Consider the following 20942-nt stretch of genomic DNA (forward strand, 5'->3'; position numbering starts at 1 on the left):
CAGTGACTTCATAACCAGAGAGCATTAATTAAGATTATTACCAAAACAATGAAGGGAGAGGTTAGAAGAATTTATTATTTTCCACGAGGGTTGTTGTGGTATAGGATGCCCGACCAGAAACCATGGTGGATACAGAATCCATTATCGTTTTTAAAAAGGAAATTTATTTAAAAAATTAAAAATTAAAGAATAAAAGCTATCGGCAACAGGTAGGGGAATGAGAAGGAGTTCTTTCAGTGAGCTAGCATGTTATATGCAGAATGCTGTCCTTCTGTGCTATAATATTCTGTAATTCCTTGATTCCACTGCAGAAAAATTGAAACATGGGTAATAAGTATGCAATGGCCCTGAATTCACAGTCGGTATGACGGGATGAGTACGCCATTATACCGCCTTTGAAACTGACCGCAAGTTCGCTAAATCCTGAACTTGCGATCTGTCAAGTTCCAACAGCACATTGGCTTCACTGCACGTTTTATCTCCTCATACAAATGAATGCGCTGACGAAAAGTTGGGCTAATTGCCCTCCTACTGCAAATTAATTACCCTGAAAATATTTATATCTGGTGCAAACAGGCGCAGGAAGCCTGTTGCGTGGCATAAGGAAGGGGGATGAGAAAATTGTAATCCTGTTCCAAACATTACTGCTGTCACACTAAAAGGCCAATTTGTATTTAATCTCCCATTTTCTTCCATATACGATATATCGAGGGAGCTCTTTCTGTCCATTCAATGATTTGTATTGATGAACTCACGGCAAATTTGTTTCCAGCATATTAGGTTATTCATACTGAAAGAAAGGGATTGTGTCCATTATCCTAACTATGTTTTGCTTTAAGCAACAGTGGCAATCTTGATTATTGGGTAGAAATATCACTGCTACGTTTTATTAAAAGACAATTGTTTTATGAGGTCAACCAGGGCTGAGAGACAGTCAAAATTCCCCCCTTTAGATAGTCCGATGGGATGAGACTTGGCAGCCCTACCCAACCAGCGGCTGAAGGGTGCCCACATGGGGAATCGAGTTGCTCCCGGCAAAATCATTCTGTGCTTTTATGGCAGAAATAGTTCAAGTAAATACTTATTTCTATTCTATTTGTACAATGAACTATACATTTCTGTAACTGAATGACATGCATGTTTTAATAGCCTTTTAAAATGAGTTGTGGGCACATCGGCAATCCCCTCTGTTTCCTGATTGGCTCAGAGTCAGGAAGTGAAAGGAGCAGTGCCCTATGTGATCCCAGGTTCGCTGATGCACAACGGTGCGCTCCGTGGGGTACAATGCTGCACTCAACTCTGCAGCGCTTGAAAGCAAATTTTCAAAGGGGTGTTTGCACAAGGCAAGTGCCGATTTCCTTCGGAAGTCAGCAGCATACTCCTTATCTACGCCACCAACCGCAAATTCAGGGCCATTGAATCGAGTAGAAAGGGACCTGGGAGTAACAGTAGAATTGTAACTTTTGTTAGCCAATATGGTGAATCAATTCTGGTGAAAAAAGCTAATAAAATACTCTGATTATACAGCCAGAACAGTAAAATGGAAGTCTACAGAAGCTTTGCAATACACTGTTCAGACCACACTTAACCATATCATATTTGTTATATATGTAACCTTGTATCTACTCTGTACAGCCACCAGAGGGCTCATCCCCTGGAGTCCTCCAGCTGGGAGCACAGGTATTTAAGGAGGCTTCACAGGTTGGAGAGGCACTCTGGAGACCTGCAATAAAAGACTAAGGTCACACATTACTCTGAGCTCACAGTGTTCAGTCTGACTCTTTCTACATACATAACAACTGGCGACGAGATACAGATAGCGAACCCAAAGATGCAGAGAACAGTGGGCATCCTGGAGAAATTCGCGGAGGGAGATGATTAGGAAACTTTTGTGGAGCGACTCGACTAATACTTCGTGGCCAACGAGCTAAATGGGGAAGAGTATGCTGCCAAACAAAGGGCGATCCTCCTTACCGTCTGTGGGGCACCAACGAATGGCCTCATGAAGAATCTGCTCACTCCAGCGAAACCCATGGAGAAATCGTACGACGATTTGTGCACACTGGTCCGAGAGCATTTGAACCCAAAGGAAAGCGTTCTGATGGCGAGGTAGCGGTTCTACAGCTACAAAAGGTCTGAAGGCCAGGAAGTAGCGAGTTATATCGCCGAGCTAAGATGCCTTACAGGACATTGCGAATTTGAAGGACATTTGGAGTACATGCTCAGAGACTTTTTCGTACTTGGCATTGGCCACGAAACCAAACTTGGCAAACTTTTGACTGCAGAGACCCCAACCTTGAGTAAGACCATAGCAATAGCCCAGGCGTTCATTGCCACCAGTGACAATACGAAGCAAATCTCTCAGCACACAAGTGTTGCTACAAGTACTGTGAACAAAGTGATGTTGTTTTCAAATCGTAACGTACAGGGCAGGTCACACATACTTGCAGCTGCACATCCGCAGATGTCTCAGAGTCCACCATCAAGGGTGATGAATGCAAGGCCATTAACACCTTGCTGGTACTGCAGGGATGATAATCATTTCCATTCATGCCAATTCAAAGGGTACGTTTGCAAGAGCTGTGGAACAACTCCAACGAGTGTGCAGGCGAACTGCAAGTCCTGTTAAACCTGGAAACCACCATGTTGCAGAGAAAGACAGATCCACGGAGCATCATGACGAACCAGAGCCTCAGACCGAGGAGGCAGAGGTACCTGGGGTGCACATATTCACCACGAATTGTCCCCTGATAATGCTGAATGTTGAACTAAATGGACTCCCGGTGTCAGTGGAGCTGGACACAGGCGCGAGCCAGTCCATCATGGGCAAAAAGACTTTCGAAAGATTGTGCTGCAACAAGGCCTCAAGGCCAGTCTTAACTCCAGTTCGCACGAAACGAAGAACTTACACTAAAGAACTGATACTTGTAATCGGCAGTGCTATCGTAAAGATCTCCTACGATGGAGCGGTGCACAACCTACCATTCTGGGTGATACCGGGCGATGGTCCCATGCAGCTCGGCAGAAGCTGGCTGGGAAAGACACGCTGGAACTGGGACGACGTCCGAGCGCTATCGCACGCTGACGACACTTCGTGTGCCCAGGTCTTAAACAAATTTCCTTCGCTGTTCAAACCAGGCATTGGGAAATTCCAAGGAGCAAAAGTGCACATCCACCTAATTCCAGGGGCACGACCCATCCATCACAAGGCGAGAGCAGTACCGTACATGATGAGAGAAAGGGTAGATATCGAGCTAGACTGGCTGCAAAGAGAGGGCATAATTTCACCGATCAAGTTCAACGAGTGGGCCAGTCCTATCGTCCCAGTCCTCAAGGGAGACGGCACCATCAGAATCTGTGGCGATTACAAAATAACTATCAATCGTTTCTCCCTGCAGGACCAATACCCACTACCAAAGGCCGATGAGCTCTTTGCAACGCTGGCGGGAGGAAAGTCGTTCACGAAGCTGGATGACTTCAGCCTACATGACGCAGGAACTGGAGGAATCATCGAAGGCCCTCACCTGCATCAACACGCATTTATAACAAATGCCCGTTTGGAATCTGATCAGCGGTGACGATATTCCAGAGAAACATGGAAAGCTTACTGAAGTCAGTCCCCCACACCGTGGTCTTCCACGATGACATCTTGGTCACAGGTCAGAACATAGTCGAGCATCTGCAGAACCGGGAGGAGGTGCTTAGTCGATTCAGCTACGTGGCGCTCAGGTTAAAACGCTCGAAGTGCGTTTTCCTGACGCCTGAAGTGGAGTTCTGGGGAAGGAGGATTGCGGCAGATGGCATCAGGCTCACCAACGCGAATACGGAAGCAATCGAGGATGCACTGAGGCCACAGAACATGACGGAGCTGCGGTCGTTTCTGGGACTCTTGAACTACTTTGGTGACTTCTTACCGGGTCTCAGCACACTTAGAACCACTGCATGTTTTACTACGAAAAGGGGACGAATGGGTTTGGGGCAAAAGCCAAGAAAATGCCTTTGTAAAAGCGAGAAAATTGTTATGCTCAAACAAATTGCTTGTGTTGTATGATCCATGTAAGCATTTGGTACTGGCATGTGATGCGTCGTTATATGGCGTCGGGTGCGTATTGCAACAAACTAATGATTTTGGGAAACTGCAACCGGTTGCGTATGCATCCAGGAGTCTGTCTAAGGCTGTGAGAGCCTACAGCATGATTGAGAAAGAAGCGTTAGCGTGTGTCGATGGGGTAAAGAAAATGCATCAATACCTGTTTGGGCTAAAATTCGAATTGGAAACTGACCATATGCCACTTATATCCCTGTCCTCCGAGAATAAAGGGATGAATACCAAACGCATCGGCCCGCATCCAGAGATGGGCGCTCACGTTGTCCGCATACAACTACGCCATCCGCCACAGGCCAGGCACAGAAAACTGCACCGATGCTCTCAGTAGGCTGCCATTGCCCATCACGGGGGTGGAAATGGCGCAGCCCGCGGATCTAGCCATGGTTATGGAAGCATTTGAGAGTGAGCAATCACCCGTCACTACCCGGCAGATCAAAACCTGGACAAGCCAGGACCCCTTATTATCTCTAGTCAAATGCTGTGTGTTTCATGGGAGCTGGTCCAGTGTCCCAGTGGAAATGCAGGAAGAGATAAAGCCGTTCCAGCAGCGCAAAGATGAAATGTCTATACAGGCAAACTGCCTTCTGTGGGGCAATCGAGTGGTGGTCCCCAAGAAGGGCAGAGACACCTTCATCAATGACTTCCACATTACCCATCCAGACATCATAATGATGAAAGCGATAGCCAGATCCCACATGTGGTGGCCCGGTATCAATGCGGACTTAAGAGTCCTGCATTCACAGATGTAATACATGCTCGCAGTTAAGCAATGTACCCAGGGAGGCGCCGCTAAGTTTATGGTCTTGGCCCTCCAAACCGTGGTCTAGGGTACACGTCGACTATGCAGGCCTGTTCTTGGGTAAAATGTTCCTTGTGGTTGTAGACGCGTATTCCAAGTGGATTGAATGTGAGATAATGTCGGCTAGAACGTCCGCTGCCACCACTGAAAGCCTGCGGGCCATGTTTGCCACTCACGTCTTACCTGATGTCCTGGTGAGCGACAACAGGCCATGTTTTACCAGTGCTGAGTTCAAAGAATTCATGACCCATAACGGGATCAAACATGTCACATCTGCCCCGTTTAAACCAGCGTCCAATGGTCAGGCAGAGAGAGCAGTGCAAACCATCAAGCAAGGCTTGAAGAGGGTAACTGAAGGCTCACTGCAGACTCGCCTATCCCGAGTCCTACTTAGCTACCGCATGAGACGCCACTCACTCACTGGGATCCCACCTGCTGAACTGTTCATGAAAAGAGCACTTAAGACAAGGCTCTCGTTAGTTCACCCTGATCTACATGAACAGGTAGAGAGCAGGCGGCTTTAACAAAGTGCATACCATGATAGCGCAAATGTGTCACCCGAGATTGAAGTCAATGATCCTGTATTTGTATTAAATTATGGACAAGGTCCCAAGTGGCTTCCCGGCACTGTCGTGGCCAAAGAGGGGAGCAGGGTGTTTCGGGTCAAACTTTCAAATGGACTCATTCACTGGAAACACTTGGATCAAATCAAACTCAGATTCACGGACTATCCTGAGCAACCCACCTTAGACACTAACTTTTTTGATCCCCCAACATACACACCAGTGGCAACCAGCACCATGGTTGACCATGAAGCAGAACCCATCATCCACAGCAGCCCAGCAGGGCCCAACACACCAGGCAGCCCAGCAAGGCCAAGCTGCACAGCAGCCCAGCGAGGGCCCAAAGAATGATTCAACAATATCAGCTTTCACACCGAGACAATCAACCAGGACAAGAAGGGCCCCAGATCAACTCACATTGTAAATAGTTACACTATTGACTTTGGGGGGGGGGGGGTGGGGTGGGCGGGGGGGAAGAGTGTTGTTATATATGTAAACTTGTATCTACTCTGTACAGCCCCCAGAGGGCTCATCCCCTGGAGTCACAAGGGATCCCATAATCCCTTGGGAGCACAGGTATTCAAGGAGGCCTCATAGGTTGGAGAGGCATTCTGGAGACCTGCAATAAAAGACTAAGGTCACACGTTACTTTGAGCTCACAGTGTTCAGTCTGACTCTTTCTACATACATAACAATATTCACTTTTGGTCATCCCACAACAAAAAAAGCAAGAACTAGAAAGGGTACGGAGAAGGCAGTCGATGACTTATGAGCAAAGATGAAAGAAGCTTGGGGGTGAAATTGCCTTGCGCCCCGATTGGGGGCGGTAACCTACTAGGGCCGGGACTTTTAGTGCCCGGCGATGTAGTCCCGCCCTCACCGCAGAATTGCCCTTACCGCCCCTGAAAGGAAGCGGAGCGCAATCTCCCACACTCTACTTTTTGTAGGGGTGATAACCGAGGCGCTTACTGGGCTGGTGAGTCAAGCGCTGCGCGGATGCTCCGCATAGCGCTGATGGGCTTCAGCATCTCTCCCCTTCGCTTAAAGGGGAGGGCCACTGTGCACTCTGCATGGCCTCTGATGGCCTCCACTGGGCCACCAGGACAGCCTGCAACCGGGCTATATGATGGCGGCCCGGACAATACTAGGGCCGCCATCATTGAGCCGGCCAGAGAGTCGGCCAACAAAAAAAGATGGTGGCCTGGGGTGCTGGCGCCGTCCCCTTTAAGCACCACCCCGAGACCGGTTGTCGACCAGCTTCCCCACTCGCAAATCTGCCGTTGACATCCGCTTGCGCCAGCCTCGCGGCTCGCGGGGCGTTAAGGGGTCGGCGCGGGGCAGTGAGGGGTCCGCACACATGGCAATGACTTCATCGCCGGTTGCGCTGCAGCTCGGGGCAATAACCACGCGGCATGGCGCTGACTCCCAAGCAATTTCACAGGAGTCAGCAGCGCCCCCCCTCCCCCGGGCGAAAACTGTCACCCCCAGAGATGTTAACGAAGTTATAAAAAGACCAATTTTGCCCCCTTAATAATCATAGTCTGGAAAGAGATTGGTTAAGGGAGTTCCTCATCAAGATTTATGAAACAATTAAATGATATGGATAACACTCAGATTTTTACTTTAATGCAAGTCAGAAAAGTAGGATCAGAGGATATAACTGGATATTAATTAAAAATTAGCTTATTTACTCAAAGACTGAAGGGTTTGGATTAATTTGCTGGCTGGGTAATAGAGGCAAAAACATTGAGGTTGTTCTCAAACCGAGTTGGAGCTTTGGTGGAAGAGTTAGGATATTAAAGGGAGAAGAAACTGTGATTTACCTTTCTTATCTCTGGACTTTATCTATGTTTATATGTCTTCAGAGATCTGCCACTAAAGATTTCTACAAATCCAGACAGTTCATTAATGCTGCAACTTTAGATATTTATGTCATCAAGCATTAGTAACTTATTTCACTCAAGTTATGTCCACTTCTAATTTGAAGTGTGTGAAAAATATGTAATTTTGACAACTTGTTTCCTTTTTGTGTAATCCAAGCCTACACTATAACTGCCTCCTTCAGAAACAACCACAGTCTATTGTGGACTGGAGGAATATCACACAACTCTTGCCTGTTTTCACAGAATAACACTCCTAAATTCTGCTTGCTTGGTAATTTCTTTTCTACTGCTAAATGATGAACATAGGAACAGGAGTAGGTCATTTAGCCTTTCGAGCCTGTTCCACCATTCAGTGAGATCATGGCTGATCTGGGACCTAATTCCATATACCCGCCTTTGTCCCATAATCCTTAATACATTTGGTTAACAAAATCTGTCAATCTCAGATTTAAAATTAACAACTGACCGAGCATCAATTCCCAATTACCGAAGCGAGTTCCAAACTTCTACAACCCTTTGCATGATGAAATGGTTGCCATTAGCTGTAAAGCTGTATCACAGCAAGAGTCAGATAGACAGAGATAGACAGATTTTTGAGTGATAAGGGAATAAAGGGTTATGGGAAGCGGGTCGAGAAGTGGAGCTGAGTCATGATCAGATCAGCCATGATCTTATTAAATGGCGGGGCAGGCTCGAGGGTCAAATGGCCTACTCCTGCTCCTATTTCTTATGTTCTTATGTTATGTCAGTGCTTTCAGTCGGGTAAAGGAGAATTGGGATTTTTAAATAATTAGAACCAGAACAGCTCTCCTGCTAGCCCAAAGAGACTACAATTTTGTTTGTACAAATTGTAACATTATTTGTAAAGGAATTGATACATGGAGGGAAAGAAACGTACACAAAATTAGGACAGAGATCTATCCAAACTACATATAAATGGGGATGATAGTTCAATGATTTGTGTAAGTGGTTGCAAGGTGACCAGGACTGGGAACTAAATATTCAGGGGTATTTGACAATTTGGAAGGACAGGCAGAAAAGAAAAGGAGGTGGGGTAGCTCTGTTGATAAAGGATGGAATCACTGCAATAATGAAAAACGATATTGACTCAAATGATCAGTATGTTGAAACAGTTTGGGTGGAGATAAGGAATAATAAGGGGAAAAAGTCACTGGTGGGAGTAGTCTATAGGCTCCCTAACCCCCTAACAGTAGCATCTCTGTTCGTTGGAGTATAAACCAATAGTGGGAGCTTGTAAAAAGGGAACAGCAATAATCATGGGTGATTTTAATCTCCATATTGATTGGACAAATCAAATTGGTCAGGGTAGCCTTGAGGAAGAGTTCATAGAGTGCATAAGGGACGGGTTCCTTGAGCAGTATGTAATGGAACCAACCAGGGGGAAGGCTATCTTAGATCTGGTCCTGTGTAATGAGACAGGATTAATAATCAAGCTTCTAGTAAAGGATCCCTTTGGAATGAGTGATCATAGCATGGTTGAATTTCAAATTCAGATGGAGGATGAGAAAGTTGGATCTCAAACCAGCATACTAAGTTTAAATAAAGGAGACTACAAAGGTATGAGGGCAGAGTTGACTAAAGTGGCTGGAAAAATAGATTAAAGTGTAGGACGGTTGATGAACAGTGGTGTACATTTAAGGAGATATTTAAGGAATGAAAAATATATTCCAGTGAGGAAGAAAGCGTGTAAAAGAAAATATAGCCATCCATGGCTAACGAAAGAAATAAAGGATGGTATCCAATTAAAAACAAGGGCATACAAAGCAGCCAAAACTAGTGGGAGGACAGAAGATTGGGAAGCTTTTAAAAGCCAGCAAAGAATGACTAAAAAAATTATTAAGACTATGAAAGTAAGCTAGCACAAAATATAAAAACAGATAGCAGGAGTTTCTACAGGTATAGAAAAAGGAAAAGAGTGGCTGAAGTAAATGTTGGTCCCTTGGAGGACGAAACCAGCAAATTAGTAATGGGGAACATGGAGATGGCAGAAACTCTGAACAAATATTTTGTATCAGTCTTTACGGTAGAGGACACCAAAAATATCCCAACAGTGGATAGTCAAGGGGCTATAGGGGGGAGGAATTTAACACAATCACAATCACTAAGGAGGTGGGACTCAGTAAGATAATGGGACTAAAGGTGAGTAAATCCCCTGGACCTAATGGCTTGCATCCTAGGGTCTTAAGAGAAATAGCGGCAGGGATAATGGATGCATTGGTTGTAATTTACCAAAATTCCCTGGATTCTGGGGAGGTCCCAGCAGATTGGAAAACTGCAAATGTAACGCCCCTATTTAAAAAATGAGGCAGACAAAAAGCAAGAAACTATAGACCAGTTAGCCTAACATCTGTGGTTGGGAAAATATTGGAGTCCATTATTAAAGAAGCAGTAGCAGGACATTTGGAAAAGCATAATTCAGTCAGGCAGAGTCAGCATGGATTTATGAAGGGGAAGTCATATTTGACAAATTTGCTGGAATTCTTTGAGGATGTAACGAACAGGGTGGATAAAGGGGAACCAGTGGATGTGGTGTATTTGGACTTCCAGAAGGCAAGGTGTCACATAAAAATTTACTGCAAAGATAAAAGTTCACGGGGTTGGAGTAATATATTAGCATGGATAGAGGATTGGCTAACTAACAGAGAACAGAGAGTCAGGATAAATGGTTCATTCGTGGGTTGGCAATCAGTAACTAGTGGGGTGCCTCAGTGCTGGGACCCCAACTATTTACAATCTATATTATTGACTTGGATGAAGGGACCAAGTATAACGTAGCCAAGTTTGCTGACAATACAAAGATGGGAGGAAAAGCAATGTGTGAGGAGGAAACAATAAACCGGCAAAAGGACATAGACAGGCTAAGTGAGAGGGCAAAAATTTGGCAGATGGAATATAATGTTGGAAAGTGTGAGGTTATGCACTTTGGCAGAAAAAAAAATCGAAGAGTAAGTTATTATTTAAATGGAGAAAAATTGCATAGTGCTGCAGTACAGCGGGACCTGTGGGTCCTGGTGCATGAAACACAAAAGGCTAGTATGCAAGTACAGCAATTGATCAGGAAGGCCAATGGAATTTTGGCCTTTATTGCTAAGGGGATAGAATATTAAAGCAGGGAAGTCTTGCTACAGTTACACAGGGTATTGGTGAGGCCACACCTGGAATACTGTGTACAGTTTTGGTTTCCATATTTAAGAAAATATATACTTTCTTTGGAGGCCATTCAGAGAACGTTCACTAGGTTGATTCTGGAGATTAAGGGGTTGGCTTATGAGGAAAGGTTGAGGAGGTTGGGCCTCTACTCAATGGAATTCAGAAGAATGTGAGGTGATCTTTTTGAAACGTATACGATTATGAGGGGGCTTGACAAGGTGGATGCAGAGAGGATGTTTCCACTGATGGGGAGAGTAGAACTAGGGGGCATAACCTTAGAATAAGGGGCCGCCCATTTAAAACGGAGATGAGGAGGAATTTCTTCTCTGAGGGTTGTAAATCTGTGGAATTCTCTGCCTCAGAGAGCTGTGGAAGCTGGGTCATTGAATAAATTTAAGACTGAGATAGACAGTTTCTTAACTGCTAAGTGAATAAGGGGTTATGGGAAGCGGGCAGGGAAGTCCATTATCGGATCAGCCATGATCGTATTAAATGGTGGAGCAGGCTTGAGGGGCCGGATGGCCTACTCCTGCTCCTATTTCTTATGTTCTTATGTGTATACATTGGACCCAGGAATTTGTGGTATTTAATTCAGGGAAGTCAATTCTACTTAGTTATATTAGAAAAATAATATTCTGAAAATGTTCAAGAAAACAGACTACAATTACTTTTAAACTTTATGTGCCAGTGTTTGCCACTACTGGAATTGATTACATTTTCACATATATGATGAGTGTAAACTGACACTCTGAATTATAACAGATGGTATAGAATAATTACAACTTCTGATAATTATATTGTGATTTGTATGCATTACATATAGATTTCTGCTATAATTCTGGTTCCTGCTGATCATAAACTTAAAACTAGGATGAAGAGTAGAATTCAGTATTGAATATATACAAACCATGCAATTTCTGATCTGTATCTTTGTTGCAAAAATGGATTGCATTCTTTTCATAGTTAAGTTCTTTGTCTCGTATATAAACATTTAATTATGGAGCATTACATGTTTAATGTTATTCTTCTGCATTACAAATACCAGCTTTCTTCTCCTGATATCTTTTAGTTTATTTTTTTCTTTTGATGAGATTTCTTGCACTGCCCAACATTCCTCTGTCTGACCTCGTGTCATTTCTGTACTTGTATCTACATACTAAAATTTTCTTCCGCACTTGGGGATATGCCTCAATTCCTTTGAAGGTACCTTACCTGGCTCCCCAGATGAATTAAGAAATTGTTAATATAAAGAATGACCGGGGGGCAGTGCTGTGTGGCGGGGTCAGGTTGGTGGAGGATCTCTGTCTTACGGATGTTTAGTGTAAGAACCGTGCTTTCATAGGCCTCGGTGAAGATGTTGACGATGGCTTGGAGTTCAGGCTCTGAATGTGCGCAGCCACAAATGTCATCCGCATAGTGTAGTTCGACGACAGAGGATGGGATGGTCTTGGATCTGGCCTGGAGGCGACAAAGGTTAAACAGGTTCCCACTGGTTCTGTAGTTTAGTTCCACTCCAGCTTGTTCTGCGTGAGATGGAGCATTGCAGCGAGGAAGATCGAGAAGAGGGTTAGCGCGATGACGCAGCCCTGCTTGACCCCGGTCCGAACGTGGATTGGCTCTGTGGTGGATCCGTTGGTCAGGATCACAGCTTGCATGTTGTCGTGGAGCAGGCGACAAACTTTTGGGGGCAGCCGAAACGGAGGAGGATGCTCGCAGTTAACAGTGTCAAAGGCCTTTGTGAGGTCAAAGAAGGCCATGTACAAGGGTTGGTGCTGTTCCCTGCACTTATCTTGCAGTTGTCCCCACACAGCACTGCCCCCCTGTCATCAAAATCCACGATGTCGCCTTGGATAACATGGACCACTTTCCATACCTCGGAGCCTACTATCAGCAAGGGCAGACATCGACGACGAGGTCCAACACAGCCTCCAGTGCGCCAGCGCAGCCTGAGGAAGAGAGTGTTCGAAGACCAGGACCTCAAATCTGGCACCAAGCTTATGGTCTACAGGACTGTAGTGATACACCTCCTACATGGCTCAGAGACATGGACCATATACAGTAGATACCTCAAATCGCTGGAGAAATACCACCAACGCTGTCTCCGCAAGATCCTGCAAATCCCCTGGGAGGATAGACGCACCAACGTCAGTGTTCTCGTTCAGGCCAACATCCTCAGCATTGAAGCACTGACCACACTCGACCGGCTCCGTTGGGCGGGCCACATCGTCCGCATACCTGACACAAGACTCCCAAAGCAAACACTCTACTCGGAACTCTTACATGGCAAGCGAGCCCCAGGTGGGCAGAGGAAACGTTTCAAGGACACCCTCAAAGCCTCCTTGATAAAGTGCAACATCCCAACCGACAACTGGGAATCCCTGGCCAAACACTGCCCTAAGTGGAGGAAGAGCATCCAGGAGGGCCCTGAGCACTTCGAGTCTCGTTGCCAAGACCATGTAGAAAACAAGCACAGGCAGCGGAAAGAGTGTGCGGCAAACCAGACTCCCCCCATCCCCCCCCCCACCCTTTCCTTCAACGACTGTCTGCCCCACCTGTGACAGAGACTGTAATTCCCATATTGAACTGTAGTCACCTGAGAACTTACTTTTAAAGTGGAAGCAAGTCTTCCTCAATTTCGAGGGATTGCCTATGATAATGATGAATATAAAGAATCTGTACCTTACCATCCCATGGTGCAAATTTTATAGTAGAGCACTACTGGGGGGTGGGCTTTATATCAACTTTTAAACAAGTGCCTCCCATGTTAAAAATGACAACTGTTAACATGAAGATATATCATTCTTATTTTACCTGGCTGTACATATATCTCAGCATGAAGTCCATAAGGAATGATTTTCCTTTTCTGAAGGCACCAGCAACAGATAAGGCGACCACTTCCCGATCTCTAACTTCTTCTGAGAGAAGTATTTTGTTCAGAGCCACTTCATCCAGTTCAAAAGTATGGTCATCATTAACGACAAGAATCTGAACTGGTCTCGCCCGCTGGACAACTTCATCTTCTGATGTCCAGCTAAAGCTTCCCTCTGAAAATCCTCCTATAATCAAAGTTTTCAAAATATTAATAAAATGTAACATAGTTCACTTTATTTAATAAATATATGTAAAATATGCTAGTGCTGCACCTCCAGCTACCCACTATTAAGTTTGGAAAAGTATTTATGTCAAGTGTACACTTCAACAAGCCAATCACCTACCTCATAATGGAACTAGCAGTTTTCATCCCAAATGATATGATCTGGTATGAATATTATTATTTATAATTACTAATTTTCTAAGATTCTATGATACTCAGTCAGTTTAGCATTTAATTTATTTAATAAGTAAAGTGGTATTTCTCTATTAGTGGAAGTACACATGATAATTTTGGACAAATCTTTGCACATACTTAAGATTGCTATATAAAAAATATATTTAGTTAATCTGCAATTGCAGTTCTGAGAAACACAAGTCCTCTAACACATTTTTTTCAATGAAAAAACGTATTGTGTTTGGTCAGAAATACCCTCAGATTTTCTGACACAATAGCCGTAAAATCGGTGCCTAAAGGTCCAACGTGGTCAACAGTATGTGCACGCTCATTCTGTGCTGCAAGTGTACTGCCTGCCATATTGCTTAGAGTTCCTCCGTAGGTGTCCAGGGCACGTGCCTGTAACTGCCAATCTACTGAATATGCAAATCTGGGGCCTAACAGCGCCTCCCAAACCATGACCTCTATTCCTAAGAAGCACAAGGGCAGCAGGCACATGGGAACACTATTGCCTTCAAGTTCCCCTCCAAGTCATACACCATACTGACTTGGAAATATATCGCCGTTCCTTCATCGTTGTTGGGTCAAAATCCTGGAGCTCCTTCCCTAACAGCACTATGGGAGTACCTTCACCACACGGACTGCAGAGGTTCAAGAAGGCAGCTCACCACCAGCTTCTCAAGGACAATTGAGGATGGGCAATAAATGATGGCTTTGCCAGCGACACCTACATCCCATGAACAAATAAAAAAGACCATCTATTTCAGTCCCCTTCACAAAATTTGACTGAAAATGACCACAGCATACCCTTGGCCATTGCTATTCTTCCCCCACAGACTGTTGAGGACCTCGGCTGACATCTGAGCCGGCTCATTTTTTTACCCCCCCTCTCCCATCCCCCCCAACCCTGTGACCAGTGACCTGCATTTTGGACCGCAAATGCCACCTAGAGCTTGCTGATACTATCCTACTAAGGCAGGCGGACCAATCTGCCATGATCCTACAGTCAACCTCATTAGGTGCACGGAGTATGTACTGCACCTGGATTGCACCCCTATTCAGGTGTGATCCGATTTCTGGGCTAAAACATATTTTTTTCCTTTTTCTCTGTAGTTTTGTGCACATAATGGAATGTAATAGGTTCAAAAGCTTAATCCACTGAATTCCTGAGGCTAGCAGTACTGTACCATTTAGCAGGTTGAGGAATGATGCATCATCACCTCCTGACATACATTTTGGCCTGCAGATTGGGCACATATATGTCACTGTTCATGTATCCCTTCAATTTACTGTTTTCTTAACACTTTTCTGCTTGTACGACAAATAGCATTTAATTCAAGTGGACAGAGCTGAAATGGAGAGAGGCTAACAAATCACAGGTGCGTCACTCCTTTGGAGGAGGCTAACCTACTCATCCTGCTTATTAAGAGCAAGGTAGAGGTAAGGAAAGATGAAGCATCAGGCTTGTCTGTTGCCAAGCTGTCATTTCTAAGTTGCCCTCCATTTTTTTTCTTTTTTATGTGAGGATATATTTAGCCTCTACTCATTGTCTCCTGCTGATAGCATGGATAAAGCAGTCCATAATATACACCCCCTTACTTTTGGCACAGTATAGAAATTTATATATTTTTTTAATGTTTTTACTTTATTATCAACATTACTATTACAGCTCAAAATTATAACTCAGGTGTCCAAACACATTTTGCACAAAGCATGGCTTCCAGTTAGTTGCAAGCTAATTAACAGCCCAAAGATGAACTCTATTGAGCTGGGTTAATGATTGTCTATATAATAATTTATATTTCAATAATAACTTATTATTATATAACCTACATATACGGTAGATTGAAACCTTCCTGGGCTCAATAGAGAAGCGGGATCAATTGACCTCTAAGTTTGTTTTTGTATAACTTATCTGCAGCTGTTCACTGAATTCTGATTTTAAGCAATTTTTTTTGAACTGTAATATAGAGATTCACAAAAGCAGTGGTATCTCCATCTTCACAGATTTCTGAAGCTAAACTATGTGCAAGTTTATATAATTGTCATAATGGGACTTATACAAATATGAAAGATTTAAATAATTCATAATATTATGAAAGGTGTGAATTACCAGTGTAGTTCAAAATAGTTTTAGTATATCATAGTACAACCAGTTCTAAAATATGGCATTAATTATTAAGATTAAATATGCACCTCTGTATTCAGATCTTGACGCTAGTTCATTGTATTGAGCAAGTGAAAAGTATTTAATTAGAAATCTCAGCAAGGCAAGAATCTAATTTAATGGTGAGCTAAAAATCAAAACATTCCCTTTCTGATTGGAAAGTCATATCAGATCATTTAGTCATAAGTGTACATTTGACTTCTGAAGAAAAATGTGCTGTGTAACAAACAAGCAAATTAGTGTAAAGTAGATATATAAAACCATTAAATGATGTGAAACAATGATTAAGTCTCTAAAAGAGAAATATATTTGATGCAATTTTGACACTTTACTATCTATTGTTAGGCCTTTGTTTACTGTCTCATCCAAAAAAAAACAGCACCTTACAATACAGTACTGTATTCAAGTGGCTTGAACCCACAACCTTCTAAACTCTCAGCTACCACTGAGCCAAATTGACACTAACTCCCCATGTAAAGAGCAAAATACTTGAAATCTGAAACAAAAGCAGAAAATGTTGGAAATGCAGTGAGTCAGTCAGCATCTTTGCAGAGAATAGAGAAGTTAATGTTTCAGGTATAAGCCCTGTCTCAAAGCAGGAAAGATCCACACCCAAAATGTTAACTTGTCTGTTTGTTCTGACCTGTATTTTCTGTTTTGTTTCCACCTCCCTGTGTTGAACTGTCATAAATACAGGATTGATGCAATTACTTTGCATTTTACTGCTCCAAACCCATTGCTTATTAGAGAAATATTTAAAATAGTGTTGCATTTTATCATTGCTGAACTGTAAGATACACTTAAAAATGAACGTTTATAAGATTTTCTGGTTGATCCGTATTGAGAAATACCTGCATTTATTATAGCATCCTATCACATTGTTGAAATATCTTAAAAGTACTTCAAACAATTAATTACTTTTGAACTTGAGTGATTGTTGTGCAGGCAAATATGGCAGCTATTCTGTACCAACAAAGTCCCAAAAACTTAATCTGTGTGTTTTTTTGGTATTAATTGAAGAAGGAATTTTGGCCTGTTACCTGGACAACTTTCTGCTCTTCAAATAATGTCATGGGATCTCTAACGTCCACCTGAACAGTTAGACAAGACCTCGGTTTCATATCTTATCTGAAAAATAGCGTTTCCCACAATGCAACCTTCCCTCAGTACTGCAGTGGAGTGTTAGCCCAGATTATGTGATCATGTTCTGATGTGGGACTCGAACCTTATGACCTAGAAGATAGAATGCTACCACTGACCCAAGCTGATGTCATTGATTTACTTGCATTTTCAACTTCAATTTTCTCTGCGACCTATTCTTCAGACTAATTCCATTTCTTATCATAGAATCATATTCAATTCTTAATAAAAAAAATGAATCTGTCACCATGAATTTACCAGTCTTGGGCTATTGAATTGCAGAAATCTGATCAGGAGGAAGCTTCCGTGTGAACCCTGAAACAATCCTCCCACTAATGTCCATGGAGCAAAGGTTGGACCCTTGATCAAGGAAATATGGAATAGAGTCATCATCACTAATGCTGCCTACTAGAGACACCTCATTTCATTTTCATCCCTTGCTTTAATTATGTCAGCTGTCCACTCCTTGTTTAATAACATTTTGATTCACTGGTGTTGAGTAGATTATGCCTCATCTGATGGGTGAATGCTAAAGTAAAACATAGAAACATAGAAACATAGAAAATAGGTGCAGGAGTAGGCCATTCGGCCCTTCTAGCCTGCACCGCCATTCAATGAGTTCATGGCTGAACATGCAACTTCAGTACCCCATTCCTGCTTTCTCGCCATACCCCTTGATCCCCCTAGTAGTAAGGATTTCATCTAACTCCCTTTTGAATATACTTAGTGAATTGGCCTCAACTACTTTCTGTGGTAGAGAATTCCACAGGTTCACCACTCTCTGGGTGAAGAAGTTTCTCCTCATCTCGGTCCTAAATGGCTTACCCCTTATCCTTAGACTGTGTCCCCTGGTTCTGGACTTCCCCAACATTGGGAACATTCTTCCTGCATCCAACCTGTCTAAACCCGTCAGAATTTTAAACGTTTCTATGAGGTCCCCTCTCATTCTTCTGAACTTCAGTGAATACAAGCCCAGTTGATCCAATCTTTCTTGATAGGTCAGTCCCGCCATCCCGGGAATCAGTCTGGTGAACCTTCGCTGCACTCCCTCAATAGCAAGAATGTCCTTCCTCAAGTTAGGAGACCAAAACTGTACACAATACTCCAGGTGTGGCCTCACCAAGGCCCTGTACAACTGTAGCAACACCTCCCTGCCCTTGTACTCAAATCCCCTCGCTATGAAGGCCAACATGCCATTTGCTTTCTTAACCGCCTGCTTTACTTGCATGCCAACCTTCAATGACTGATGTACCATGACACCCAGGTCTCGTTGCACCTCCCCTTTTCCTAATCTGTCACCATTCAGATAATAGTCTGTCTCTCTGTTTTTACCACCAAAGTGGATAACCTCACATTTATCCACATTATACTTCATCTGCCACGCATTTGCCCACTCACCTAACCTATCCAAGTCACTCTGCAGCCTCGTAGCATCCTCCTCGCAGCTCATATGCTTGTTTTGCCTGTGTGGGTGAGGAGAGTGGAGATACTAACTTTATAGATACTAAACACTTCCTGTCTTTGCATTCCATAAACAAAAAAAACCTACCTTTAAACAGCTAATGAAAATATAATTGAGCGCTTCTGTGTTCCATCCCCTCTGCGCACTTCCTTGCTTTCAATACTTCTATCTTTTTAGAAAATGCTCCACTTTTCATGCTTTTTACATCTCCAGATAAACCTCAAATTAGCCACTGATCTTGGCAATGCTTGTGTTTTCTGAGTCAATTTCATCATTCCTCCTGCCACGTGCGACTCACTGGTTCCATTACTGATGCTTCACAATTCCTAAGTTGATGGTTACCTCATTTACCAATACCTCCCTTCCTTACACGACACTATCTGATTCAGCTTTCCTCGACAGCCTCCTTTGCTTCATGCTTCATATTTATAGATGACAATTCCACTAGCTCCACAGAGTTTGAGTTTTTAACCAGCTTTCTGTTTCCTTCCTTCCTCCAAAGAAGGCTTCTTGCTCTTCAACTTATCCACGAACTTACTGTAGGCTCTAATAAAAGAGGTAGCACTAATAATATAGAGACTACAATAAAATTGGGGGCTCTGTGGCAGCAAGGCAAGTAACACAGGAAAAGATGAAGGAAAGTCATCACCTGGAAAAAAAAATTATAGAGTACGAGAAAAGGGGGAATACTCGAATTATTAGGTTTTTTGGACCAACATGGGAAGCATTAGGCCCGTGTAACCCAGTCAACTGCATGGGCCCTGAATGGATCCCGTAAAAGGACAAGATAATTTTGTCAACTATTTTTATATTGCCTATTGCAAACAAGCCTTTTTACGGATTGTAGGTGTGCGGATTTGACGCCATATGAAGTAGGCAATATTTAGTCTCATTGTCTAGTAAAATGTAAACCCCCCCCCCCCCCGCAACATCACCACAAGACCAGCAATACTCCTGTGATCCCCAATCATTATAATTTTTCATGTCCAATTATAAATTGGAAAAAATGTGAAAAAAATGACTTCAATGTACTACCTGTCCTGATATGAAAAAACAAGCGTCATTATGGGCGGTGGTAGGGGTTTACATGTCTGGAAGTGTTTGCTTGACATCGATCTTGTTTGTTCCCCATGATGGTGCATTTAGGTAATGCTGGAAATAGAGAGTGCGATGAAAAGCATCTGCCCTTGAGCACCATGAGTATGGAGGGGGTCGGGTGGGGGAAGGAGAGAAGAATCTCCTTTTCACCGACCCCTTTAAAAGCTCAGCCACTTCGCCCCTTCCTAGGGCGGACCACTGCAGAAATAAGGATGTTCACAGCAGCACCGCTGTCAAATTCCTTCGCAGCCCAGGCATTTGTGCTTCTGAGATCCAGCCCGGGTGGCGCACAGACTGCATATTCTTCCTTCTTTTTGTATTTATTTAGCAAACAGTCGAGGGCCTGTCTGAATAACCACAACCCTAGAGCCAGCCAGGCGTCTTAATGCAAGGGCCGGCTTCCATAACAGTGCAGGGCTCCTGAAAAAAAAACAAGTAATACACAAGACCAAATGCAATGGCCTTCTGAATCTTCATAAAAGAACAACGACGAGTTAATGTTGGTGCTGTATTCGGCAGCAACCTCGTCCTTTACCCGCCCTGTTCAGCCAGCATTGGGGCTCAGTGTCCCTTGATCCCCGCCAGCGACAGCATCCTGGCTCCTGCATTCAGTCCTGCCTCTGCCTCCTCGCTTGGCCTTCTTCAAGAAGGTGCAATATTTCTTCGAGCTTCAACGGAGAGGTTTTGCCGACCGCAGGCAGATGTCTGACTTACCCCAGCTATTTCTTTCTTTCCGATTCCTCGCTGTGTTTTTCTGTGCCATTTTTGTTGGCGTGTGCACCGTGCAGCCGCGTTCGGAGGAGGATCCCTTTCGAAAGGGCGTCTCTCTCCCTCTGCGAGGATGACGAGCTGCGAGGATGAAGCCTTTCTCAGTTCGTTATTAAACAATGTACTGAAACGCACCAGGGGATTGCAGTGTGCACACGTTATAGTTCAAGCAGGGAATAGAACATCCTACTCATTGATGTTAATAACATAAAGGATAATAAGAGAACCGGCTTATTACCTGAATCGTATATATATATGTAGATTCTACAGGGTGGGGCGAGGTTATTTCTCAAAGTGATGAATTATTTGATCTGCTGCAGGTTCTTTTCATTTGTTTAAACCACAAATCACAGCAAAACAAATAATGGTAACATTGGAAATATTTTATGGTAAAATACTGCCATGAGGTACAACAAAAACATCAGAATATTAAGCATACAAGGTGATTGTTAAATAATAATAATTTTCTGGTCTCTCAAAATTCTCAAAAATACTGTCAGATACAGAACCCGCAG

At 43.6% G+C, this 20942-nt stretch overlaps 1 protein-coding gene across 2 annotated transcripts in view; it reads right to left on the bottom strand.

Annotated features, from left to right (window-relative positions):
- The window catches only part of atl1 (atlastin GTPase 1), a 103330-nt gene extending 82887 nt beyond the window's left edge, over positions 1 to 20443 (bottom strand). For both annotated transcript variants that reach the window (XM_070877503.1, XM_070877502.1), the window contains exons 1-2: positions 20374 to 20443; positions 13336 to 13580 (exon numbers count right to left, since the gene is read on the bottom strand). In XM_070877503.1, coding sequence (XP_070733604.1) covers positions 13336 to 13580; positions 20374 to 20422 — 294 coding nt within the window. In that variant the 5' untranslated portion in view covers positions 20423 to 20443. The remainder of the gene's footprint in view (positions 1 to 13335; positions 13581 to 20373) is intronic.
- Between the last annotated feature and the right edge of the window lie 499 nt (positions 20444 to 20942).

This window comes from Pristiophorus japonicus, chromosome 4, assembly GCF_044704955.1.
Source record: "Pristiophorus japonicus isolate sPriJap1 chromosome 4, sPriJap1.hap1, whole genome shotgun sequence".
NCBI lineage: Eukaryota > Metazoa > Chordata > Chondrichthyes > Pristiophoridae > Pristiophorus > Pristiophorus japonicus.